At 48.8% G+C, this 27310-nt stretch overlaps 2 protein-coding genes across 11 annotated transcripts in view; both read left to right on the forward strand.

The window, feature by feature from the left end:
- MICAL3 (microtubule associated monooxygenase, calponin and LIM domain containing 3) overlaps positions 1–16855 on the forward strand; it is a 243355-nt gene extending 226500 nt beyond the window's left edge. For 2 of the 4 annotated variants that reach the window (XM_073319697.2, XM_078849782.1), the window contains 4 exons: positions 5029–5094; positions 7611–7710; positions 9111–9184; positions 9276–16855. In XM_073319697.2, the coding sequence (XP_073175798.1) occupies positions 5029–5094; positions 7611–7710; positions 9111–9184; positions 9276–9460 (425 nt within the window). In that variant the 3' untranslated portion in view covers positions 9461–16855. The remainder of the gene's footprint in view (positions 1–5028; positions 5095–7610; positions 7711–9110; positions 9185–9275) is intronic. The other 2 variants (XM_073319780.2, XM_073319771.2) reach the window with 1 other exon arrangement.
- Positions 16856–20217: 3362 nt separating this feature from the next.
- BID (BH3 interacting domain death agonist) overlaps positions 20218–27310 on the forward strand; it is a 536402-nt gene continuing 529309 nt past the window's right edge. For 2 of the 7 annotated variants that reach the window (XM_073319890.1, XM_073319908.1), the window contains exons 1-2: positions 23572–23710; positions 24786–25005. The gene's annotated coding sequence lies outside the window, so the exon portion shown is untranslated. Of the gene's footprint in view, positions 20349–23569; positions 23711–23918; positions 24035–24785; positions 25006–27310 lie in introns of those variants that run through there. The other 5 variants (XM_073319880.1, XM_073319898.1, XM_073319915.2 and 2 more) reach the window with 4 other exon arrangements.

Here is a 27310-nt window from a genome sequence, read left to right on the forward strand (position 1 = left end):
TCATCTAGTCCGACCTCCTGCAAAACGCAGGCCACAGAATCTCACCCACCCACCCTGCGAAAAACCTCTCACCAATGTCTGAGCTACTGAAGTCCTCAAATCGTGGTTTAAAGACTTCAAGGAGCAGAGAATCCTCCAGCAAGTGACCCGTGCCCCATGCTACAGAGGAAGGTGAAAAACCTCTAGGGCCTCTTCCAATCTGCCCTGGAGGAAAATTCCTTCCCGACCCCAAATATGGCGATCAGCTAAACCCTGAGCATATGGGCAAGATTCTCCAGCCAGATACCCAGGAAAGAATTTTCTGTAGTAACTCAGATCCCATCCCATCACAGGCCATTGGGCCTATTTACCATGAATATTTAAAGATCAATTAATTACCAAAATCATGTTATCCCATCATACCATCTCCTCCATAAAGATAGAGGCTGCCACAGAATCGCCGCCACTGCAGCAACGCCCTGCCGGCACGCAGATTGTCACCCCAAGCACCTGCTTGGAACGCTGGTGCCTGGAGCTGGCCCTGCCGATGGCACGGCCTATGGTGCTGATTTTTAATGGCATACGGCTGCCTGCCAGGTCCCAGCCGCCGGCCCCGCTCAGCCCGCTGCCAAACCCAGGCCGGCAGCTGGCTGAGGGGGGCCGGCGGCCGGGACCCCGGCAGGCAGCAGCGTGCCATTAAAAATGTGGCCCGCCCCAGCCTGCTCTTCTCCGTCCCCTTGCGGGGGCAGGGTGAAGAAGCTTGGTCCTGCTGGCTGCTGCTGCAGGGCAGGCAAGTTCCCCCCTCCCCTACCTCTTTCCCCAGCATGCTGTGTTCCTGCCCCTCCTCCTCTCCCTCCCTGCCGCCGCCAATCAGCTGATGGCCCTCGCTGCTCCAGAGAGGAGGTAGGGATGGGGCTTTGGGGAAGGGGGGTGGAATCAGGGCATATCCCCTCCATCCTCCTGCTGTGAACCACTCTGGGCAGGGGGCTGGGAGCACCCCCACGACCCTAGTCCACACACCCACGCTCTGCCCTGATCCCTGCACCCACCACACACCCCAGCCTCCTGCCCCCTGCATCCCCCACCTTCTGCCCCCTGCATCCCCCCATGACCCAAGCCCTGACTCCAGCACCCCCCACACATACCCAGCCCCCCCACACCCCATGGCCTGACTCTTGCACCCCCCTCACAAATCCCCAGCCCCCTGCCCTGACTCTTGCACCCCCCACATTCCCACCCCCACCCTGAGCACCAAGCGGGAGCTCTTGCACACACACCCCACATTCCCACCTGCACCCCTCACACCAATGGGAGCTGCCCAGGTAAGCACTCCACACCCAAACCTCCTGCCCCAACCCTGAGCCCCCTCCCTCATTCTAGCACCTGGCGAGACCCTACACCTCAACTCCTAGCCTGCTCCTTCACCCCCAGCCCTGTGCTCAGTGCAGAGAGAGAGGAAGAGAATGGGCTAGAACCAGGGATAAGGTAGGCACCCACTCTATGTGGGCAGGGCCGGGATCCCAGACCGGCAGCGGGCTGAGTGGGGCCAGCAACGAGGACCCTGGCTGGCAGGAGCCCACGGACGGAACTCCAGACCAGCAGCAGGCTGAGTGGCAGTGGGCTGAGCCATTCAGCCCACTGCTGGTCTGGGGTCCCAGCCGCCGGCCCCGCTCAGCCCGCTGCCAGCCTGAGTGAACAGAACCCCAGGCTGAGCAGGCCAACAGCGTAAGACCAGCATTTTAATTTAATTTTAAATGAAGCTTCTTAAACATTTTGAAAACCTTGTTTACTTTACATACAACAATAATTTAGGTATATAATATATAGACTTCTAGAGAGAGACCTTCTAAAAAACGTTAAAATGTATTACTGGCGTGCGAAACCTTAAATGAAAGTGAATAAATGAAGACTCGGCCCACCACTTCTGAAAGGTTGCCAAACCCTGTGATAAGAGTCTTCAAATGTGTTAAGGGCTGTTATAAAGAAGACAGTGATTAGTTGCTCTCAATGTCCACTGAAGTTAGGACAAGAAGCACTGGGCTTAATCTGCAACAAGGGAGACTTAGGTTAGATATTGGCTTCCAATGGAGGTTGTGGAATCCCCGTCTTTGGAGGTTTTTCCCACCTGTCAGGGATGGTCTAGGTTTACTTGCTCCTGCCTTAGCGCAAGAGGCTGGACTTGATGACTTCTTGAGGTCTCTTCCAACCCTACATTTTTATGATTCTATATTAAAACAATAGTACCTGTCTGGAGACCAATAAGCTGGCTTCCGTGATAGCTGTGACTTCAGATCATGGCACGTGCTGGAGTGTAACGGCTGATGTGATTAAAAAAAGGTAAGTTTTAAACTCAGAAAGGATTGCACTTTCCTCTGTCCCTTGCTATTTGGGGTGTTCAGTATAAACCTATGCGTATTTCATTTTTAAAAAAGTATTGCTGGTCACCTTCTAAAACAAAGATTTTGGTTGTACAGAAGTTAGGAGATTGAGTTAAATTTCCCAAAACAACCTTATCTCTGCTCTGGTATATATGATCACATAACTTGTATGCACTGACATGACATGCTACATGACATGCTACATGACATGCTACATGACATGCTTTTATATGGCAGAATAGAAAATAATACAATTAACGTGAATTATGCATTGTAGAGTTATGTTTATGTACATTGTCTTACTGGCAGACCAGTATTAATAGTCATGTAATGGGCAAGGGTTACAGTTGTTACGGGGACCCGAAGCTTTCATAACTTGATTGTTCGCACATTTTGCTTGCGGAGAGGTTGAAGGGATTATAGGTATTTGCAAATAAGAGGTTAGGAGCAAGAAAAGAAAGTTCAACCAGAACTGCAAGAAGAGCAAGAAGATGGGCTGTCGTTACAGAATAGTAGCAGCAATATAGTCTTCACTGTTGGATATGTTCTGAAGCGTTATGCAGCAGACCAGGGTTTATACCTACTCCTGGTACCTCACTCATTGGTGTTCCAGTACTAACTGCATTTACTAGCCTAACAGCCATGCTTCCATGGACTACCAGTCAGACCACATAACGTGCTGGGCCTGCTCAATTCTTGTATGACAAATAAGAGCCTGTGTGGTCTGCAACTGCTATTTCTAGAACTACTTGTTGTTCTTAAAATGATTGTATATTCAAATGTAAGTGACACGTAATCTTTCCAGCATCTGCAACTTTGAACATTTGTAGCAGCACAGTTTGGTGCAGGTTTCTGAAAGTTCTGCTTGGACACTCTGCTCAGTGCTCTTAGACACACAAAAAAGTCTTTGTCCCCAAGGAGCTCACAGTCTAAAAGACAGATCAGCCAAGAAAACACTTAGAATATTTTTATAGCAAGAGGTGGAAGTGGTGATAATGATACACTGATGTGGGTTATAGTTCATGATCCTCACAGAAGTGGTGTTACACCCCCACAGACCCGCTCCCCCCTGGGTAACAGAAATCTGTCACAGAAGCAGGGTTTCAGTGAAGAGATGGGATGTTCAGATGGTGTACACTCAGCACACTACCTTTTACATACATTTCCAGAGTTTTATTTCCAAGCTAAATTTTCTATTAACAAGGCAAATCAGGAATTCCTCAGCCACCAAGTTTGAAATATGTCAACAAAGCTGGGGCAGAGTTTTCAGGCCACCAACAACAACAAAAATCTGAAAAAATATCTCAAAAGCTTGAAAACTTTGTTTCTCCCAGGAAAAACACTTCCGGGCTCAGACCAAGTCTAAAATAAATGAATTTTTTTTTAAAAAAAAGTTCTACTTGAACTGAAAAGCGGGTTTATGAATGGAAGTGACATGAGGCGCGAGCTGTAACTACCACATTCCCAACTGTGGAACCTCCCTTCCTACTCCCCCTGCAAAAGAGATGTCCTGTCTGAGGGAGCCGTGCTGCTCAAGCACAGGGTTTTGCAAGCTGATGTGCTTCCCCCGCCACTCCAGTGTGTCCTGTGTGTGCTGCGCTAGTTCTGTGATGGTCCCTTCTAACTCCTCTCCCTGTTCGCCAGTATTGTAGGTCTCTACAGTGAGAGCTGCCTCACTGTCATATATGCTGAGTTGCTTTGAATTCTGTGAGTTATGAATTCTCCTCGTCATATAATTGGTGTTGAGTTACGGCCTTTCCCTGACACAGGCATTCCTTCCTTTTTAACTACGCAGGTGTCTTAAGCCTCCAGCTTTGATATTCAGGCACTTCTTGGTGCATCTGTTCTCCTGACATTCTGTTAGAAATGTTGTTAATTATTGGTGGACATGTTGTTTCTTTAAAAGTGGGCTCAATTTCATATTGTGTCTCCTCCCTCCCTCCCCCCCTCGGGGATGACCGTCTAGCTCAGAGATTCTCAACCTTTTTCTTTCTGAGTCTTTTACCTCTCCCCCCGTGCCCCTCCAACATGCTATAAAACCTCCACAGGCCACCTGTGCCACAACAACTGCTGGTTTTCTGTGTATAAAAGGCAGGGCCAGTGTTAGGGGGTAGCAAGCAGAGCAATTGCCTGGGGCCACAGGGGCCCCCATGAAGCTCCATTGCTCTGGCTTCAGCCTCGGGTGGCAGGGCTCAGGGCCCCAAGTTTCAGACCCGTACAGGCAACGGAGACCTTCTAGACCTTATTTTAAAAGCTGACATTTATCAGCCAGAGATAATTATTCACCTGTCTTCACCTACTGTCCTGGTATCTCATACACTCAACATGGTGTTAGAGTGAAGCCTCTGCAACTGAAAACCTACAATGAACAGGAAAAACTCAAGAGTAATCTTCCTCCCAGTAACTGTACAGCTCAGTAACTGCTTCTCCCACTGCCTCAGTCTACTCCTGTCTGTTATCTGTGCTGATGAGGGACCGTACTCATCTGTAGACTGTTTCCCTCGTTTCTGCTTCTCCATTTCTTGTATTTTTTCTTTTCTTTTCTTCTTGTTGTTTCCTTTCTTTCTCACTCTTATGCTTTTTGTCCTCTGCTTGTCTTTTATTTCACCCCTTTCCTCTCCTCCTTCCTCTTTCTCCTCTCCTCCCTCTTCCTCATTTGGTCTTATTGAAGTTGAGCCCAATGCCGGGACACCACGTCGTAGACCTCTCTCCTTCTGCCCTTGCTGTGCCCATGAAGGTAACGTAACCTCACGCAACCTCTATCCCCCTCCACCCCAGCTGGATTTTCATAGCAGCACTAGTCAGCTGGTGACAAAAAAAATCTATATATCCAACCTCCAAATCCCTTCCTGTCTCCTACCCTCGGTCTCAGTAGCAACCTCTGTAACAAGCTTGTATGAGTATGCAATTTTTAAAGGTACAGTATCCTTTTTTCTGTTTTTAACTGGGGAAGGGGTAGTCTCAAGGTCACCGGGACATTGATTTGCAGTGGCAGCAGCAGTATTATACGCAAAAGCTCCTGTTTTCATTTGGTGTATTTGATTTCTCTATTCTTCATCATAGGTGTCTGGGAGACGGGGCGGGGGATGAGGGAAGAGAATCTCCTTCCATAAACGACTGTTTAATTTGTATGGATGGATTAAAGGAATGCTGTGTCCTTACAAAGACCGGTTTGCAAAACTTCCCTGAGCTTTAAAAAACCAACCAACCTAAACCAGACTGGTCTTCCGTGATCCATGTCTTGCTGAGTGCATTCTTGAATTTGTCCCAGATGGAGTTTGTTATAGTAGAGTTTCCATTGCCAAGGCATGGGGTAGGGGGTGGAATGTGATCACAGCGTAACTTTGCTAACCACTTACTCTGCTTTCCATGGTGCTCTCACATCAATTGTCCGCCTTCCCTCCCCACCCCTCCCACATCCCTCTGCTCATTGGCTGTTAACAACAAATACATAAATACATACAATCTATTTCATGGGTCAGTAGCCAGGTGTATTTGGCTGTTTCTTAGAGGCATTTATTTTACATCCTGGCACTGGAAAGAGTGGGGAGACTTCCCAGTGCTTTCATGGCTTCATTGCACTGGACATCTGCATGTCTAAGCTCCCCCCTCCCATGGTCACCTGGGCATATTGTGCAGAGAGGTTCAGAAAAGAATGCTTGGAACTGAGCAACAGATTGGTATAAAATCCAGAGAGCCAGAATCTGTTATGGGGGATCGGGGGGTAGTATCCCCTAAACATTTACTGTTTCTGTGTTTCAGTAGCAGGTATTTCTAAGCAGGGAAGCTGCTGCTTAGCAGGAGTTACTGGATCTCCCATTTGACCTCAGTGTAAGGGCTGGTTGGAGCTAGGTATGGAGGCAGGGCACTGATATGAATTTACTGGTCATTGGAGTGGCACATATTTCCAGCTTTCTCAGTATTTGGAATTTAAATAGAAAACCTTCTGTTTGGCCATTTCTGGCCTCCATAAGACTGTGCTTAAAAGAAAGAGAAGCTGCTTTTAATATAGATGCTGAGTGTCCATAATGTATAACTAGGCAGAGATGTCAATTAATCTAGAAAGCCTTGTTAGTCTGTGGAGAGAGAGGAGATGACTTTCAGTCATGCAGCTGGTAGAGGCCTGCATTATAAATACCAACGGGTGCTCTGCTCAAATCTCTGCACCTTTGAGCTCATTTTGAAGGCCCCCTCTTGAAACAAACTCCATGCAGGCAGGCAGCTGCCCAATTATTTGAGTGGGTCTTCCTGCAGGCAGAGGGAGGGTTCTCCCCGCATGTAGTTCATTGCAGGATCAAGGGGCCCAAAATAGGAATTACCTTGGAAGAGCTTCTATGGTGTAGTCTAGGGTCTGAGGCATATCTCAAATCACTATAGAAAGTTCTGGAGAACATAGTGTAGCAATTTAATCTGCACTACATGTGACACCATTGAAGCCTTGCCTGTGGATTATGAGAAAAGGAGGCAGGGTTGTTTCTTTTAAAATGGAATTTTAAAAAATTAGTTCTGAAGTGGGTTCTCGCTCTCTCCTTTTTATGTTAGCAAGCGTAGCATGGGTTTCTGTGTGTGTAGTTCTAATGCTGCTGAGCAATTCTAGGAATAACGTACTTGTAGGATGCAGTGAACTGCTGTTAATAGATGCACTAGGAGAAGACTCACCAAAGAGAGTGGAGATGTAGCAGGAAGGAACCAAGGAGAGGAGAAATCTTCAGCAGATGAGCCAGTGAAAAGGAAGGGTTTCAGTAGAGGTAGGCAAGGGGCCACTCTTAGCCAATAAAAAAACTGATTCAGTTGATGTGACTGAAGGACAGGAGGGTATAACATAAGGGATACAGAGGGTTTGTGGGGGAGGTGGGAAAGGTTCCAGTCAGCATACATTAAAGGCGGTAACATGGAGGAGGTGCAAAAACATGGTTAAAGTTCAAGTTCGTTTAAGGAAGGCTAAATAGAAGTGAGCCACTAAATTATGGGTTTACCATAATGAGAAGAGGAGGGAGGAGCAATGGCAAAAAAGGATTCAGAATGCATTGATCCAAGGAGGAGAGAATCCTTCAGGAGGTGACACCTACAGTTCTGTGCCCTCCTCTTCCTGTGTGCTGTAGGCAAACTAAACGGACCCGGCTTGGGAGTGCTCTAGCAGCATCTTGCTCGGCTTTCTTTGCACATTTTGCCCCCATTTTTGTTCCTGGCTGTCGGGCTCATGGGGATGGCAGGGCATCATCCTGAAAACTTACAAAGTTTCTCTCTTGGCAGGCATGGGGAAGAAGGATGATCCAAAGCTGATGCAGGAGTGGTTCAAGCTGGTGCAGGAGAAGAACGCGTTGGTGCGCTACGAGTCTGAGCTGATGATATTGTGAGTGAGCAGAGGGCTTTCTGCATGGGGTAGCACAGCTTCAGAGATCAGAGTAGCAGCCGTGTTAGTCTGTATTCGCAAAAAAGAAAAGGAGTACTCCAATGAAGTGAGCTGTAGCTCACGAAAGCTTACGCTCAAATAAATTTGTTAGTCTCTAAGGTGCCACTAGTACTCCTTTTATTTTAGCTTCAGAGATGAGATTACTCACAGGTAGTACTGGCAGGGCCTCCCTCCAGCACTGTCTTGGCTGTGATGGTAAGAGGCCAGTAATAAGTGTTCAGATAGTGGTGTTGGATAGAATGCAGTTCCCAGCCAGTAAGTTAATAAAGGTACATTTTGGAAGAGTCTCTAGTGCAAAAAGAACTCGTGATGAGTGGAAGCACAAAAGGTTTGGTAAGTCCTAAGTGTGAATGTAACCAAAGGTTTGAGCCCTCCCACAGTCCTCCCAGGCGTGTTCCGTACAAAGCATCCCTTGCTTGCAGGCTCATCCCCAATCTTTCGTCTGTAGTTTTAGTGGCAAGTGGTCGTTGGGGGATGATTGGGCAAACTGTTCTGTTGGTGCAAGGTCCTTGTTTGAATGCAGCCAAGCAGCCTGCATTCCTGTCCTTTCTTTAAATGGGTCCTGTAGTCCTCACTTCTCTGTCTCCAGTGGGACCCCATAGCCTTCCAACTGGGCGCAAATGCTACAGCTCTTTTCCAGCTTAGGAACACCAGAGGCTTCCATAGTGCTTATGCCCCAAAATGCACTACATGCTACTGAAACGAGTTTCTGAGTAGGCAAGACTTGACTTTGGTGTTTCAAAAGCTCAGTGTGCTCTGGGATGCTACTACCAGAGAAGCCCCAAAATGCTGCTCAGATTGGAATCTGAGGAGGCAATGCCCTCAGTCATCCATTACTTGGCAGGTAACTTTTTCTTCAGAGTGGGATGTAGCAGGAGGGAGACTTGCACAGAGGTAAAATGTGGCTTGAGCAATAACTGCAGATGCATCTGCTCCTTCACACTGTATCTGTCTTGGATTTTAAATCCAGCTGGTCACAGTGTGAATAAGATCAGTCTGAGAAAGCAGATGGCCTGGTTGCTGCCCAGCCATGTGAAAAAGGGAATCTGTCTCCACAATCTTCTTCTCTTTCTCTGTCTGCCCACTCCAGTTGAAGACTAGTGATGTGGAAGCATTAAGATTACATTTTAATCAGGAAAGAAACGGCTACACATCTCCAGTGTTGTTCCAAAAGGAGTCAGAACAGTGCTGAAGCAGGGGTCTGGGAAGGTAAATACAATAGGGTGGGAGGAGAGTAAACACCAGAATGTTTTAATTTGCTTAAGTGGCAATCTGTGTGGTGGCTCCTTGCCAGCACAGCATGCACCATCGGTTCATTCTTGCTTTGTTTCTCCTTTCAGTGCTCGAGAATTGGAGCTGGAAGATAGGCAGAGCCGGTTACAGCAGGAACTCCGGGAAAGGATGGCAGTGGAAGGTAAGGGTGAAGAGGAACGGCAATCCATGGAGTATGTTCATGTATCTCTTTCCGGTCCTAGATCCTTTGACACTTTTGACTTTTTCTCCAGATCACCTGAAAACAGATGACGAGCTATCAGAAGAGAAGAGGATCCTGAATGAGATGCTAGAAGTCGTGGAGCAGAGAGACTCTCTGGTGGCCCTCCTTGAGGAGCAGCGGCTTCGAGAAAAAGAGGAGGACAAGGACCTGGAAGCTGTTATGCTGTCCAAGGGCTCTAGCTTGAACTGGTCCTGAGCTAACATACTCACCTCTGCTGGTCTGTGCTATCCAGCTGGCCTACGCTGAGTTTGCCAGAACTACCTGGATCGAGAGATCTTGAGGGGGAAACCTTGTTAAGGGTTCTGCAGCATGCAGGAATTCAGTTTGAAGCACCCAGAAGCCTTTTGATAATTGGGTTTGGTTCTAGAGGCTTGGGTCCCGCACAACGTCTGCAAACCAAGCTGAAGACGATGGCCTGAGATTGCACAGTCTCTTTGGGTCCTATACAAGGGGCCATTCGCATTTTGTGATATGAGGGAAAGGGGTAAACTTTTTGTAGAGAGATTTATTACCTTTTAATGAGGAAAAACCCTTAACCAAACTGGATTTGCTGCAGTCTGATCTCTCTCCCTTTTTCCACTATTAGCATTTTTTAATGAGAGGGAGAGAAGTGGATACCCTCTCCTGAAAACCACAGCAGCCTGTAGCAGTTCTTGGGGGAGTTAACCAGCTAAAGGAGAGCTACTGAAGCCCAGAGCAGCACCTTTGTTTTATTCTTCCTCACCACCAAAGAAACAACCCTGAGGCGAGCATTATGCATGGGTGTGAAGGAACATTGGAAAGAGAAAACTTTGGTGGTGTTTGTTTGAAACCTCTTCTGCCCGTCCTGGCTTTTGTGGAGACAAGGGCCTCAGAGGACACACTCTCTCTCTCTCTCTTACTTTCTAGTTATGGTTATGAGAAGAAGAATAGAGAGAGAGTATGGCGTTCTCCCCCACGTTGCTACATGCTGGACAGAGAGCTACTGCTGGTCTCGTGTCTTCATGGCCACTGTTCAAAGGCTAATACGTTTATCTAGTTTGTTTTTTGTTGCGACCATTTTGACACTGGAAAATACTGACTTTGTGGGACAATGGTAAGTGTTTTGAGGGGCGGGGTCGTCAAATGGCATTCCCTAGCTTTTAAACCCAGAGAGGGAGCCACCTCTGGGTGAAACGTTGTTGAGACTCTTCAGTGTTTGTTCGGTTTTTTCCTCCTCTATTTCATTTTTGCACATCAGAAATGAAGCTTAAGACCTGCCTGGGCCCTCAGTCACCTTGACCCTTTTATGTCAATTAACTTATTTTTTTAATACTTGAAAGAAGATTCATTTTTGTACCTTTTAAGAAACAAATGGACAAATGAGTGATAGGTGTGTGCCTGCTGCATCCCACAACCTCTGCTTCTACATCACAGGACTCTTGTTACTTGTGGCTATTTATTAGTATTGTTATTAATAATGTTACTGTTACACTTCTTGGGTCTGGGAGGAGTGTGTGTTTTAACTCTAGGAGAGCAAGACACTACCGCAGATTGGTCCCTGCTTTGTATACAGGGCAGACTTCCTGGATTCACGTATGCATCCTGCCCTAGCCAAGTCCTTTTTATGATGATCTCCTGCACATCCATGGAGTTGTGAGAAACCAGTAGTGTTCAGAGCGGATTTTCCCTCTGAATCCCAGATTCCCTGTCTCTGGACTAACAAACCTGTAATTTATTTAAATACCGTTAATAGTTTGTAACAAGAAAACCAAAACTGTGACCTAAAAATTCTCCCCCACCAATAGCTCTCCCTTCCACGCCACGTGAACCCTGCCACTGTAAGAGCTGCCTAGAATGACTTCCAGCTTAGCAAATGAGGCACAATTCTTTCTGCATCTGCCAAAGCAGGCTCCTTTCTGCTCCGCTCCCAGAGCTGCTGCCTTTGATCCAGAAGGGTACCCGTTGTACTCCTACTTGCAGTAGTGGGCAGGACATACACTGAGCAATCCAGCTACCATGCTGGGAAGGACTCTGCAGTCTGTCACCATTTGGCAGACTCCAGAAGTACACTACATCCTTAACCCTTCCTACTGGGCATAGGGCGTGATGCCATCCCTCTTTAACTTTGAATTTCCTAGCCCCGTTTGTTTTTTGTCACATCCTTAGCATGATCCATTATTAGTGTGTTTTTCTCTGGGGTTTAACAGCGAAGGAAGATAGTTAAGCTTGCTTCCTCCGGTATCTGAGAGCGTGTGTCCCATTCCCAAACAAATCCATGCAGCATCATTGAGATTGTTAATGCTATAGCCTGGTGGTGGAGCAGATACACAATCAGTGGGGTCTTTCTCATTTAATCTTCTGCTGTGTCTGAAAGGGACTCTCCCTTCTGCTTTGGGGGGATTCCTTGAGTTACTCGCTTCCTGTGTTCATAAAGGACATGGAATCTTGCTTTTTGGCCATCTGCTCTCTCCAGCAGAGTCCTCTGGATTCCTGTGAGAGTTTGGAGGAGCCCCATGTCTGTTTTCTCGACTTCGCACCGCTGTTAGGGACCCATGCCATGCCCACTGTACTTCAAGCAGAGGAGGAACGGATAGGTCACTCTCCAGAGACCATCTGCAAAGCTGTTTAGTTGGCTGTGGAAACATATCTTCTCCCACCCGACCCCAGCCCAGCTAGCAGGGGCTGAGCAAGCTGTCTCCTGTGCTTCCTGCCCTTCACATCCCAGGGAGTATGTGACCACAAATTAAACCCAAGATCTAGCAAAGCAACGCAGAGAGCCAGCCACTATGTTACTTAATAGTGTTCGTGCTAGGTACCCAGAGCAAAGTTCCAGTGGAACGTCTGAACATAGACCTTCACCTGCCTGTGTAGTGAAGGGGCAAGCTGTAGCTGCAGAACCAGCAGGGAGAGTTTACACGCACTGTTTTTGTGGGTTGCACTGCAAAAATGGTGACTCCTACCCAAAAAAACCCCAAAATTTAGGGTGGCTCTTGCTGATTGTTTTCCTAAACCAGCCTTGACCCATTTTAATAGCGCACACTGTCTGAGGAACACAGCTGGTTTTGGACTGGAGATCATTAAATACGCACTGCAAATGAAAAAACAAAAAGCTACCCTGCCCTCCTCATTTATGCTGTATAAAAAGAGCCTCTTAACATAATATTTTTTAAATTGCTGGTTGCTTGTTATAGAAGAAATATGAGGTTCACACTTTTCTCTTTGTGCTGGGGGACTTGAATAGTGATGTCACACAAGGCTCTAATCTGACAACAGCCCTCCCTGCCCCCAGCTAAAAGGGGGGTGGGGAGATGCGTGTTCTTAAACTCTGCAACCCTTCAGGTCTCACTGGCCTCAGAGGAGAAAGTGAGGACCTAATGCACATGTAAAAACAAGAAAAAAAAGAAAAACAATTTAAAACCAAAATTGAGGCTTGTTTTACCTCATAAAAACCTGTAAAGGGCACAATTTATATTTCCAGTTCAGTTAAATTTTCAGAAAATCCATTACATAAGCACTAGTTTTTAATTAAAAATATTTATTTGTTAGAATGAAATATAGAGACTCTTGTCACGTGAAACGGTCTGGGTGCATATTTTCAAACTGCCTTCTTCTGCAACTGCATCTGAGTAAGGTGTTCTACAGAGCTATCCGTTGGGTAGGGCGAATCAGGGCAACTGCTCTGGGCCCCACACTTTGGGGGGCCCCGCGGGCCACTACGATTGGCCAACACAGTCATGGAAGAGATGAATCCGTCACTTCCGCCTCGGGCCCCGCACCCTTCTAGGGACGGCCCTGGTGTTCTAACTCTTTGAGCTAGTAGAGTAAATAATAACACAACTGTGGCAATGTGCATTCAGTAATACGTGCTGTCTTGAATGTGAGGGAGACTAAAGGCCTTCAGCCTTGGAGTCTATTAGTACAAGTGCGTGCCCCCGTAGATGGTACTAACCAGACCATGGGCTGGTGAAAGCTGAGTTTGGAACCTAAGCTCCATGTCTATTCCTTAACTGGCTGAGACTGGGAACGTGCAGGAGGCAGAGTACTATGTCCCTGGGGAGGAAGGAGTCCTAGGCTTCAAACAGCTCGGATGTGGAAGGAGGACAACTCAGCCCTGGGCTAGAGGGACAGGTTCAACCTAATGTGAAGCCCTAGCCCTTGCTAGGGAGAGGAAAGAATAAAAGAGGAAATGGGGGTGAGGGGGAGTCCCCAACCAAAAGAATTAGTTATTTTATTTTGGGGCAATACAAAACCAATTTCCAAACAAAAACCTCATCTCATGGGAACGAGAATATCTTTTAACATGGATTCATTTTTAAGTAATTCACCAATGACTGTAAAAGCCACAGGGTCATGTCCTGGGCTTCAACCCCAGCTGCTGCCCCTGTGATAGGTGGCCTGAAGCTGCTCTTTAAAAAGAAACTCACATTTCAGATGAAAAATGGATTTGGAAGAGGGGTAGGGGTCGATTTGAAAAGCAAACTGCATTGACTAGTTATAATCCTTTAGGGTATCTCTCCGCTGCAGGGGGGAGCATGCCTCCCAGCCCGGGTAGGCAGACACAGACTAGCTCTGCATGAGCCAGCATGCTAAAAATAGCACTGTAGACATTGCAGCACAGGCTACCCACCCAAGTACAAGCCAGTCCAAGCCCGGTGGCTAGCCCCTGCTGCCACCCTTGCCGTAATGTCCACGCTGCTATTTTTATTAGGATAGCTCAAGCAGAGCTAGCGCGTGTCTCTACCTGATCGGAGAGGCACCTTCCGACCTGCAGTGTGGACATAACCTTAGTGCCTGATCCTGCAAACAACATACTACTGGGCATAGCACTGACCACTGTGGGGAGTCCCTTCAGGGGGACGCCACATGGTAGTAAGTACTATTCTTGATAACTCTTTGCAGCGTCGGGCACTTAGATATTACAAAATGTTTCAAGCCAGCTTCTAGAATCCCTGTCACTTGTTCAGTTTCTCCAACACATGGGGAATACCTTTCTCAGTAGCACCTGCCCCTTTGATGCTGCATCTCCGCTGGGATCTCGTGATGACTCAGAGTAGGGCTGCATGAGTTTCACTGTTAGAAAGTGCCAAAGCTGGAAAGTTTCAGAATTGGAAAGTTCTAGAATATGATAAAAATACAAATCTGTATAAGACTTACCTTACACCTTGAAGCTTTCCTGTATTTTCCGATGGCAGTGCTGATCTCTTCAGCCCTATGTTAATTCATCCTGGCTTCTTTTTTGTTAATTAATTGTTTTTCAGTTCTATTTGAGATATTTAACATTTATTTTTTAGTCATTTACTCTTCTTCCCACTGAACTTAGGATCTTTCTTATTATACTCTAGTCTTCCGAGAACAGCTCCCACCTGAAGCAACGTGATTTCAGAGTTGCATGTCAGGAATGTGATCTCTGTTGGGAGCACAGTACCCAGGGTACAGCCCTGCCTGCTTTGGGCTGTAGCATGCAACGAGCTCCATGGCTTTTAATTTCCATTGTCTGAAAGTGAGCATTAAAAATAGACCTTGATGGCAGTATGCTTAGCCCCTGTGGTCAGTAACAAATGCTCCCTCCCACCCCATTCTCATCCAGTAATCCAGCCCTCCCCAGACAGAGTCTAAATTACAACAATGCAGGAATAAATAGGGCCCTAATGTTTCACTAAGGAAAAATTCCTGATATCCTTTTCCTTTTTAATATTTTTTTTGCTTGTTCATGACTGTATTGGTATAAGAAAAGTTGCTATGGTTAAGTAATTCTGATTTTATATGCATGGCTGATGCATTGTGCCCTGATTCCTTTGACTAGTCTTATAAAATGAAATTAAATAATCCCCATCTTTGAGAAATGGCTCCTTCTGCTACGGGTCTCTCTGCATCAGAGATGTTCCCCCAATCACTAGAAAGGTTAAACATTCATGAACTGCCCATGCAATAATAACTCTGAATCTCAGAGGTAGAACAGCAAGAGAGCTCAATACTGGCTTCATACTTCCTAATGCACTTTGTGGGCTGAGCTGAAGAACAGCTGGGGCCGGCTCATGGAGTGGCAATGTGTGCTGCCTGGAGTTAAGTTCCCCTGTGCCTGGGATGGGGTTCCCCTGAAAGTACTGGACAGAGTCAGACTCCCCTGTACCTAGAGTGGGAACTGACACCTCCACTCTAACAGACAAACTAAGATGAGGCCAGCACTTGTGCTCAGGGCTGGGATCAGGTTGAGTGCAGGGATCATCCTTTCAGAGGTGCAACTCAGGAGCCTGTCCTTGTACACTTGTGAATCGTGAGAGTCAATGCAACTTGGTGAGGCCCAAACCTACTGAAGAGCTGTGCTTCCCTACCTATCCCATGCCTGCTCTGGAGATCATTCCACCAGAGGAAAACCATGCAAAGGGAAAGACATGAATATCTTTCAGCTCTAACTTCCAAATACACTTTTGTCTTTTTAACTTAACCAAAACCCCATTTGTCCAATTGGGGCTGGAGAGTGGCTCTTCTTGTTGCAAACTCCATTGCTAAGCATATCAGGATAGGATTATAGAGCAACAGCAGGTTTTAAAACAGTCACATGAATCTGTTTTTCTCTCCATCTGTCTCCGCATTTCCTGTAAATATTTGTTTGTGTGTTGGCTGTACAAACACCAATGGATCCTCTGTTCACCCTGGCGGTCAAAAAATGAGATTTGCAGTGTCCAGGCCTCCATCAGAACACAGTGCTTGCACAGAGCTAGTTAGCATGTTTGTCTGCACTCTGTGGTGGATTTTAATATTTTTATACATCCTAATCAAGAACATTTTAGAGCATTTGAAAGGTCTAGATTGCATGATCTGGAGCAGCCGTTGGTTCCATTTTTTAACAGTTGATTCTAAAACATTCACCACCACCTCTTTGGTTAAAACTTTTAAAATGAATTTTTGATTAACTGTTTACATCGGCTGCTGATGGATAAGAAGCACTGCATAATTTAATCTCGTATGTAAAAATATGAAAAGCCACAACATGGCTCTCAGGAGTTGGAACTGTTACCATCTGCAATAAAAAGAAGTCTCTAAGTATACCATGAAACAGCCTGTATATAATTCATGGGAGAGATCACTTCCTCCTTGACTGATGTGCGATAACAGAAATTAAATGCTTTCTGAATGTTCCTGCTTTTGGAGATGCTTAGAATGGTGCTATATAGGAAGTGGAGTTGAACAGACAAGGATGTCATGAAAGGTGTAGATGTGAAGGGGAAAATGCCATGCCATGCTGTGATGGCACTGCAGTAATTTAAATAATCTCTCACTCTCTGTCTGTCTGTCTCTCTCTCTCTCTCTATATATATATATATATATAACGTATGTATATGTGTGTGTGTGAAGTCCAGTCCAATTGAAGGGATTTGCTTTGGCACCTATCCCTTGGGATATGAGTGAACGCTGATATTCAGACTGTTCAAGGCTTTTATAGTTGGTGAGTGTGGAGTGTTAACAGGAAAGTGTATATCCTACACGTATAAAACATCCAGCCTGTTTTCTTCAGTTTGGTTGTGTTTTATTTTTTGTTTTTTATGCACACTTGCTTTGTTGGCGTTGACATTTTAGCACCTCAGGTGGCCAACTGAACTAAAAAATAAAGTCATTCATTATTTTTTTTCTTTTTGTTGCTGGAGTTGCCATTTGTTTCACTTACTGTTTGTTTGCTTGTTTCCATGCTGGACTTTAAAAGGGGGAATAAAGGAGCGTGAGAGGTTGATCCTGTCATGAAGGCACAGGGCTGGGTGGCAGGAGACCTGAGTTCTGTTCCTGTCTCTGCCATGGAGTTATCTTGTGACCATGAGCAAGTCACTTATCTTTGTGCCCCAGTTGAAGTATGTGAGGTCTTTTGACCTGAGATACAACAAACAAGTCTGCTGTTCTGATAAAGCCAGAGGTGAAAGTAAGCCGGTACAGGCCGGTACGCTGTGCTGGACCAGACCGGCTTCCCCGGTGGCAATTTAAAGGGCCCAGAGCTTCTTCTGCCTTTTAAATCACTGCTGGAGCTCCGGCAGCAGGGCTTGAGCATTGCTTTAAAGGGCCTGGGGCTCACCACAGCAGCCGGAGCCCCGGGCCCTTTAAATCACCACCAGAGCCCTGCTGCTGCTACCCTGGGGCTCCAGCAGCCAGGCTTGGGCAGCGATTTAAAGGGACTGGGGCTCCCCACTGCCAGAGCCCTGGGCCCTTTAAAGTGCCGTCCGAGCCCCACTGCCAGAGCCCCGGGGTAGCAGCGGCAGGGCTCCTGCAGTAATTTAGAGGGCCTGGGGCTCCCTTCAGCGGCCAGAGCCCCAGGCCCTTTAAATCTTGATTTAAAGGCCCCGCCTCTTCTGGTTTAGGCCACGCCTCTTCTGGTTGAGGCCATGCCCCCACTCAGGACTCCGGCGTACTGGTAAGTCCTTTAAATTACTTTCATCCCTGGATAAAGCCCAGCACAATGTCCCATTCTTTCCCCATTTCGTACATGATTTCTCAGTTCTTCTCCAGGGGAGGAGCTGGCAATGGCGAAAGATGAAATAGCCTAGAGGGTGCTGGCAGGGTGGGAATATAGGAACCAAATGAATCCTAGGAACTGGCACCAGGCCATAAATGTGGGAGAGGGGAGCTAATGTCTCAGTTGCAGAGGGGTGTTGTGCCAGTTGTGAGCCCTCTTTCAAAGGAAATGCCCATTGTTCCTCAAGTTGCTGCAGTGTGTGTTTCTGCCTAGTGGAGAGCCATGGAGCCAGCAGATGTGGTGCTGACCACCTTGGAGCAGCTGGTTTTCCTTTGGAGTCATAAAATCAGAAGGAGCTGCCTTCATCTGCATTAACTTAGTGACATGGGCCATTGATATCAGATCCCAGCAAAAACCTCTGCCCTCGCTCCATGCATAACACTGGTGCATGCTCTCATCTCTAGTCTCTTACAGCATTAGATGCCGTGGTGTGAGCGATGTGCGTTCACTCGCTGCTTTCCATTAAATGTTCCTGCTCAGTTCTGGTGTGCAATCCTATCCCCTCACCTCAGTCTGCAGTCCCAGCATAAGCTGTCCCTGCTCTCCTTGCTGTATTAAACCCACCCCACACTGCAAGTGACACCAGCGCCTGTGCCATTCTAGGCCTCTATACCATATGCAATACACATTCCATTCGTTATACCAATGTGCGCTCCGCTCCCAGGCTCCTTGCTGTGTGCATCTTCGGGGCTGATTAGCTACAGTATCTGCAGCTGTGGAGCAATATCTGCAACAGATTGGAAGGATTCAGAGACTAGTCTGTTTGCCTTCAGTGGAGAGAGCCTTCCAGTCTGAGTTATACCTGTTTTAAGAGAACAGGCTTTGGCCGCAACTGGTAGGTGATGTTCCCTTAATGAATGAGCCCATGTGATACAGGGTTGGAACAAAGGGGCTGGGAGCACAAAGAAACTTGGTTTCTAATCCCAGTGACACTGCTGACTGAGCATATGACTAAGCAAGTCACCAGATCTGTCATTGCCCTGTTCACCCATCAGGAAATTTACAGGCCGTTGGGAGAATCCCAGCTGGGGAAATCCTAAATGTTGAAAGTAAAGCTTCGTGCAAACTTCTATTCTTCTTTACAGTAAGTAAATAAACCATGTTTTGGAAAATACAAGCTGCCCTGCTATGCTGATGAGGCTGGGAGGGGCTGATGTGACACACTGGCTTTGTGCTGACTAGATTATTCCTCACTGTTTGACAGCTCCTTCTCCACAGACTGACTGACTGGGGATGCCATCACGTCTGCCCTCCAGGTGGCAGAGGGGAAACAGCTCTAATCTTTTTAATATAGAAAGATCAGAGGTGGCCAACCTGTGGCTCCAGAGAAGCTAATATGCATTTTTCAGAAGCTAATATGCAGCTCCTTGCACAGACACCAACAAAGGTGCCAACTTTCCAGTGTGCCGGGGGGGGAGGAGGGTGGTGTGCTCACTGCTCAACCCCTGACTCTGCCACAGGCCCTGCCCCTACTTCACCCCTTCACCCCAAGGCCCCCACTCCTTCCTGACCCCTTCCCTGAGCCTGCCTCGCCCTCACTCCTCCCCCTCCCCCCAGAGCCTCCTTCATGCCACAGGAGGAAGGAGGGGTAGGCTCTGATCAGCAGGGCTGCTGGCAGGCGGGGCGGGGGGGGGTGAACTGATGGGGGGGCTGCTGATATATTAATGTGGCTCTTTGGCAATGTACACTGGTAAATTCTGGCTCCTTCTCAGGTGCAGGTTGGCCAGCCCTGTGATAGATCCTTGTAAGCTGGTGTCAAATGCTCTGACACCAAATGTCTGTCCTGACTGGCTCTGGTCTTTACTCCACTGTGGAGGCAGCTACAGTTGCCCTGGGAGAGATTTCCCTGGTGTCAGCCAAAGAGGCTATATTTGGCTTGTAGGGGGCCTCTCTCCTGTTGTTCAAAAGGAAGATGGATAGAGAGGAAAGATGGTCTCTGGTTAAGGCACTGGATTGGGAGTTGAGATCTAAGTTAAATTCCCAGCTTTGCAAGTGACCTGCTCTGTGACCTTGGGCAAATCACTTCCCAGCTCTGTGCCACAGAGTTGTTTGTAAAATGGAGATATTTGCTTCCCCTCCCCCGTCTTGTCTGTTTAGATTGTAACAGTGGTAGGGGCTCTCTCCCACTGTGTCTGTACAGCACGTAGCACAATGGGGCTCTGAGCTCAGTTGGGGCCTCCAGGTGCTACTATAATACAAATAATAAGACGAGCCTGACAAAGGATTCTGGTTTTTCCACTTCAGGAAACAAATACGCCTGGCCTGGAAAGGACCCCTAGGTAGAGGAAGGCTACACTCCCTATATCTACCACAGGTTGGCTACGTGCACCTGGAGGTTGTAAGAAGAGGAAGAGACCACCATGAAAAGACAGGAGACCCAAATCAGGAGCTCAGGGTGGCAGTAGTTTTTGCTTTCACTTTCCATTTATATGAAAGAGCACTCCAGGAAGAGGAAATATTTTGCAGCGTATACATTTTGCAACATGCTGCTGTCTCATCCCCCACACGCAGCCTTACTTATTCACCCCACCCATTCTGCTGGGCCCTTTTTCAGAAGGTGAGAGTCGAAGCCAAAAGAGGAGTGGATCATTTGCAAGTGCTTTGAGTTCCGCAGTGGCTCAGGTAAAGGGTTAGAGGGAGGTTTATAACAACATCACCGTGAAGGGATGGACGGGGAGGGCAGGGGAGAGGTAAGGTCCTTTCTAGGGACTGATGTGTGGGGATGTGACATGATACAGTCGGGGTATGAGGCCATGATTGGTGAAGGCTCTTTTATGGCATGGGGCCTGTGTGCCCAAGATTGATTTTGGGGGGGGGGGGGGGGGATTTTCAGTGAGGGCATGGATCTCTCTCTCTTACAGCTACTGTAAGTGGGAAAGCCAAATATCTTGGGTTTTCTAACCACTTTCCAGACAAAACAATTTCTCCAAACACCCTTAACTTACTAGGGGGGTAACCATAGCAAGCACGAAAGGGGAACTGTGTGTTAATGGAAAGCTGTCTCTGTGACTTCTATCACACACACAATTTGTTTTGTTAACAGTTCTTGCAATGAATGTTGTGTGTGGTTGATGGGTTAAGTAAGTGCATCTCTAGGTCCCATGTACAGGAGAGGGCAGGCTTATTCCTTAAAGGGTGCTGCTTCACAGGCCCAAGTGAGACACCTTTCAAGGTAGGAGACCTCAAAGGGCTCCCTATCAGCATCACAGCAGGGGACTTCACACCTGCCACAAGAGCAGGAAAACTCCACTCTCCTTAACCCCCCTTTCCAGTGAGGAACGCCTCAAAATTGGGGGAGGGGGAGTGTTCCCTACACTCTCAACTTTATGGAAAAATCCTATGGAATGTAACAGGAATGAAACTAATACAGCTTTAGAGCAGGGATTCTCAACCTGCAGTTGCAGCCAACTTTGTCCTTCCAGAGGGCTAGATGGGAGGGGGAGGTCCCCAGTATGGAAAAGTTTGAAAACCACTTTTCTGTAGAACTTAGTCTAAAACCCTATAGAATTTAATGAAGAATGATCTCCTTGCTATAGGTTTTTTTGAATCATCCTATAGATTTCTATAAGGTTGTCCCAAAAAAACAAACTCCATGGATAAAATGTACTACTGTCTCTTACATTCTCCATAAGGGTGAAGGATCATTTGGACATGGGGAGATGGACATAAAGAGAGGAAAATGGCCATGGACTGTGAAGGTTGCCAACTCTGGAAATGGTGTATTTCTTAAAGCCCCAGTAGCTGGAGTCATATGATTGGGGCAGGGCTTGAGTCCTTTTGTTGACACCTGTTTGGATCTACTTGCTTAGGAGCAGCAAAGGGGAAGCGGGATGTCACGATACTCCAGCTGGGACCTTTCGGCCTGTGGAGCAGTAAAAGGCTCCTTTCCTGCCTCCTGCACCCCTCCCTCCCCCGCAGTGTCTTGTGGGAACGAAGGCAGAGTCAGTAGCATTGATTACAGAGGAAGGAGGGAGAAGGCTCAACAGAGGGGGGCTAAGGTCCCGCCCCAGCTGGGTCTGAGCAGAGATCCAGCAGCTGCTGCCTCCCTGGCCATGTCCAAGACAGAAGTGCAGAGAGCCTTGCAGCCAAGGACCCACCCCCCCCACAGGAAGTAAGAGACAAGGGTGCCCATGTCCCTCTCCAATAAGGAAGCGCCTGCTAGAGTCCATGTGCTGCGGGCTGGGATGGGAGGCCCTAGCACTTCCCTGAATCCTTGTCCCAGGCAGGGTAGCCACTGGGGCTTTCTACAGGGGTGCTGGGGGCTCCATAGTAATTCCCCCTCTGCTGAGATGTGCCAAGCCTGGGCCCCTGGAACCAGGGCAGGCCACAGCCCAGAAAGCACAGGGGGAGGTATCTGCGGATCCCGAGCACGCTGTTCTCTGTGCAAAGCCCTGGTGCTGCATGGTCCCTCCTCCTGCAGGGGGTTTGGGGAAGTGCCAAGGCCTGCCCTCCCATTCCACAGCACTGACACTCTGGGACAGACTCCCCAGCCCAGGGCCTTCTATGTGGGCCCTGGGGCCCAGGGCCACTCACGGTGTCTTGGGCGTGGCTTGGGCTGTAGGTGGCAGCTGCTGGGCCTGGGGCCTAGCCCCCCTCCTTTGCCAGAAGTACTGGGGGAGCTCGAATGCCCTTCTAGCCTGGTCCAGCGCTAATCAGCTGAGAATGTTAGTTTTCACTTCCTTTTTCTTTGAGGTGTCTAGTCGGTATGGTGGTAAAGAAAAGCTAGAAGCATGCAGTAAGTGCAGCCTAAAGGCTCAGAAACCAGCAAAGAAAAAAAAGCACCCCCCTTATTATTCAAAACACTGGTGATTGGTTTAAAAAATCTCTTTATTTACAAGGCGAGGGGACCTTATTACTATTGAATGAATAGGGTTGATAATACTTAATTTTCAAGCCAAAATGTAATCTTGGTCACCAAAAAACTCCCCAGCTAGGATCAGAGTGGGGACCCCTCTGTCGAGCAGCACCGAGCCTGGAACTGTGTCTGATTTCACCTCTCTCCCCGCCTTGCCCCTGCACGAAACGCTGCGGGGTTAGACAGAACCGAGGCAGCCCTGGCCTGCTGAAATATTTGCTGAGCGGTTCCTCTTTTGCTTAACTGCGGGGACCTGAGCCTAGGGGGCCGAGCCTCCTGTTCGAGCCGCATGAGACAGCAGCCAGTTGCGTCAAGTGTTGGTGATTTCCCCCGGAGATAGCAGCAGGGGCCCCCCTGCAAGCGGGAGGTGGCGTCCTCTTTGCTCACCTGTGCACGGGGGAAATTCCTGGGCACGGTTGAGTCGCGTCTTGCTGGCACAGTGCAGCCACCCACCAGCCTGCAGCGTTTTGGGACTGGCCGCCCTAGGAACGGCTCCCTTCCCCCCACGCACAGCCATGAACCTGGCTCCACTTCTCCACTCCCTCCGCGCGGGGCAGCTCCGCTTGCTCTTGGCCCTTCGGCAGGGATCCCTTCCCCCTCCCAGCAGCATGTTAGTGGGCCTAGGCCTTTACCCAAGGGCTGTGCCTGCCTGATGGCTCGATGCCACAGCGATGGGCTCCCTGGCAATCCCTGCTAGCAGCTCTGCGCTGTCTCCCCCACGGGCACGCGATGCAATTGTCCCTGGGTGGTAAATAAATAAATTCACCCCCCCTCCCCGCCCCCCCCAGCACACACACCGGCTTGGGACTCTCCCACCCTCCCCCATATTGCTCTGGGGCTTGGCCCTAATTTCCTCCCCCGGTGTCCCCTTTGGGAGCAGTTGCCAGGTCCCTTCCCCCAGCATCTCCCCGCAGGGGCCCCCCCCCCCGCGCTGCGATCCAGCCCTGGGCTCGGTCCCGCCCCCCTCCCCCAGCGCCCGGGGGCCCGCGCGGCGCCGGAGCACAAAGCGGCCGCTGTCTCTTTAAGCGGTTTGGAGGGAGAGCGGAGGAAGCTCCCCCCACCCGGCGGCTGCCGAGCTCCGCAGGCCGGGGCTGCGCGTTTGCCCGGGCCCCGCAGGCAGCGGCGCGCGGTGAGTATCCCCCGGGCGCCCCCGCTCCGCAGCCGGCCCCGGAGCTCCGCCTGCATCCCACCCCTGCCGCGGGAGCCGGGCCGGAGCCGCCGCCGGGGCTCCCTCTGCGCGAGGGGCGGGGAAGCCCGCGGGGAATCCGGCTGGCGAGCGGCCGGCAGCGCCCCGGAGGCTGCAGGGGCCCGGGAGCCGGGGTGGCGCCTGCCCGTGGCCGGGCTTCGCTCCTGAACCCCCCCCGGCCACGGGGCAGGGCGGCCTGTGCGCTCGGCGGGGCGGGCTGGTGGGTCTCAGGCTGCGGAGCGAGATGCCCAGAGGCTGTACCGGAAGGTGGGTTTCAACCCGACCTTCGCCCCCCCAATTCCCCTCTCTCGCCCCGGTGCCACCTGCCTCCAAACCAGGGCGGGGGCGCTAGTGACGACCGACGTGTCTTTATCCCTCTCCCGGTGTGCGGCCCCCCCCAGCACAGAGAGCGCGGCAGCGAGCGCTTGTAACTCTGCGGGAGCTAGAGCGTGGGGCTGAGCCGTGGGTTACCGCCCGTCGGCTGTTTTTCCGAGAGGTGTTGGCGCTCCGCCTCAGGTCACTGGCTCGATGCCGCAGTGGCGGGGCGAGGTTCTGCGGAGGGCCCGTGTTAGGCCGGAGCTCAGACTGGGCGGTCAGCATAATAGTTCCTCTGGCCTTAAAATGGACAAGCACCAGTGCCCCCAGCCTGTGAGAATCCTGCACTAGTAACAGTGCTGTGCTCCGCTTGTTGTAATGGCTAAGGCAGTGCCAGCCCCCACTCATACCCATGATGTGCCTGTGTCCCGAGTAGCTGGCACAAGGTATTTTTCAGGGGCTGCATCCTGATGGCAGGGCACCTTGCTTTCAGGCTGGCGCAGTGGCCTGTTTCACAAACAGCAATGTTAATGCGAGTTAGTCCATTTTAAAAAAAAGAGTGGGCTCATGGCCAGGGCCGGATTAATGCAAGGGCTTTAGGGGCTGCAGCCCAGGGCCTCGGGCTAAGCCCCCCCCCCCCCTCCCGGCAAAAATAAATCCATAATTCTATACAATTCAGTGTCAAATTCATAATTCTATACAGTCGCAATCAACTGGTCGATCCTGGAGCCTCTGCCACTCGATCGTAATCTCTGGGCCGCTAAAAGTCCAGTGGCATAGCAGGGCTCAGGCAGGCTGCCTGCATGCTGTGGCCCCACGCCGCTCTTGGAAACAGCTGGCTGATGGCACATCTCTGGCCAGATTGCCCCTCTCCTGTTCAGCCTTGCCGGGAGTGTCTCTGCAAGGCCCTTTCTGCTGCCCTGGTGAGTGTTATACAGTGCTTCCCATAGTCTGCCTTCTGGTGTCCTCTGGGTAGGATGACCAGATGTCCCAATTTTATAGGAACAGTCCCGATTTTTGGGTCTTTTTCTTATATAGGCTCCTATTACCCCTCACCCCCTGTCCCGATTTTTCACACTTGCTGTCTGGTCACCCTATCTCTGGGTAGGATCCTTGTGGAGAGAAGAGGAAGAGATTAACCCTGTAGCAAAACTAGGAAGCTCCTGCCTGGTTGTTGCTTGACTGCTTCCGCCAAAGCTCCCGTTTCTGGATTTCCATGGCCATGGTTGCATTCAAGTTCACATCAGAGGAATCCAGGAATGTCACCTCCAATAACAGAGTGAAAATCAGACAGTCTGCAGGCTTGGAGCTTATGCTGGCTCTTACTGGGTTTCCCTATACCAGGAGTTAAATGATTGCATAGTGCCATCCCCATCACCATATTCAATCAGCTCACTCCTCTTTCCCCTCAGGGCCTGGGTTGCCCTGGTCGATTGTTGTAAATTCAGCTGTTCCTTTACTCACCAGGAGCAGCACGCAGACCCGTATGCTGCAATGATAATGTTAAATAATACATTTTGGTGTGTCTGGATGGGGTTTGGAGAGGAGAGATGCTTGGTGTGGTGGAGGGTGACAGCAGGGCAGTGGGAGCAAGAGGGAGTTGAGTGAGCAAGCACTCTTCCAGAGAAGGGCTTTTTAGAGTGTGCAAGGAGTATATGTAACTGTTCTTACATGAGGTAACAGTGGGTTTTGAACCTGGGATGGTCAAAGTACAAGAACCTACAGCCTGATCTTTAGGATGAGGTGCTCTACATAGTGGTTGTAGCAGACTCTTCTGTAACCTCTGTAGAGCCGATCAAAATGGTTTTTAACAGAAAATGACTACTTTTGACAAGTTTTTGCAAATGTTTTGATTTCCTGCAGTCAATATTTCAAAAATTTCATCTGCCAGTTTTTCATCCAAAATTAAAGGGGGGGCTGGGGGGGACTTTCAATGGAAATGACAAAAAGTGTTTTTGTTTTTTGTTGAGTTATTTTTTATGGGAAAAGAAATAATATACTGTCCAGCTCTCTACTGCTTAGGTGAAGGAGCTGCTGGTGCGGCGGGGAGCACAAAGATCTACACCGGGCCAGCCTGGGTTACACAAATAGAGGGGGAATGGATTTTATAAAAAGATGCATCCATAATAACCAAGTACCTACGTGACCTTTTCTAACCCATTGTCTGCACAGCCTCCTATTTCCCCCACCTGTTGCCTGTAACTGTCGCTTGCTCCATCGTGTCTACTGTTATTATTAATCATATTTATTACGCCTAGGGATCAACCCAGAATGGGGCTCCGTTGTGCTAGGTGCTGTGCAGACACAGTTTGCATCATCAGATTGCAAACTCTTTAGGGCAGGTTTTATGTTGTCATGTGGCATGCACGGTTTCCCACACACTGGGCTCTACTCTGAGATTAAAAGCACACACATATTTACTACTTAGGTGTGGCTTGTACTGAAAAGTGACTATATAAAAATGGCACCTTCTCACTCCACTGATCCTGTCTGTGGATATAAATCTGTTGTAATTAGAAATCAAAAATGATTTTTTTTCCCCTGCTTTTTACTTGAGTTAGCCCAGCTGGAGCCAGCACCACTGAGAGGGTGAATTTGTTTCTATTCCTCCTTGTGCATCATCAGGACAATTGTTCCAAACAGTTTGGCAAGCCCACTGAAGGCAACTGGGGCTGCACAGGTGTCATCAAGCCTTCAGAAACGCTGTTACTGGCAATGAGGCCTATCGTGCATAGGAATAGGGTTGCATCCATTTAAACAGTGTGTGAGCTCACTAGTGTTTCTCACCATGTTCTGTGTTAGTAGCCTTCAGAAATAGTCATGCAGCAGCATGTATGTAGCTAGGCCTGGCATGTGTGTGTCTTTTTAATAAGCATGGTTATTTGAGACCCAACTGTGCCCATGTTGTTTCCTCATATTGTTTACTTTTATGTAAACAGATGATAGTGCATAAGAAAATGAACCCAGCTTGATTCTTGCATCTCGGCATGAGTTTGAAGGGCTGGTAGTTCAAATAAGTTTTGTTTTTTAAGAGAGTGAGCACTTTTGATCTGGAATCAGCAAGAGACAGAGCCAGGGACCACACAGTACCATTTTTAGAGTCCTTTCATGTACAGAATGGCACTTTAAACCCACAGAATTGTGTGTGACACTGTGAGTGCGTGGTGCTATCCTGTAGTGCAGTGGTGGGCAACCCGTGGGCCACATGCGGCCCATCAGGATAATCCG

This window comes from Lepidochelys kempii, chromosome 1 (assembly GCF_965140285.1).
Source record: "Lepidochelys kempii isolate rLepKem1 chromosome 1, rLepKem1.hap1, whole genome shotgun sequence".
Classification (NCBI taxonomy): domain Eukaryota; kingdom Metazoa; phylum Chordata; order Testudines; family Cheloniidae; genus Lepidochelys; species Lepidochelys kempii.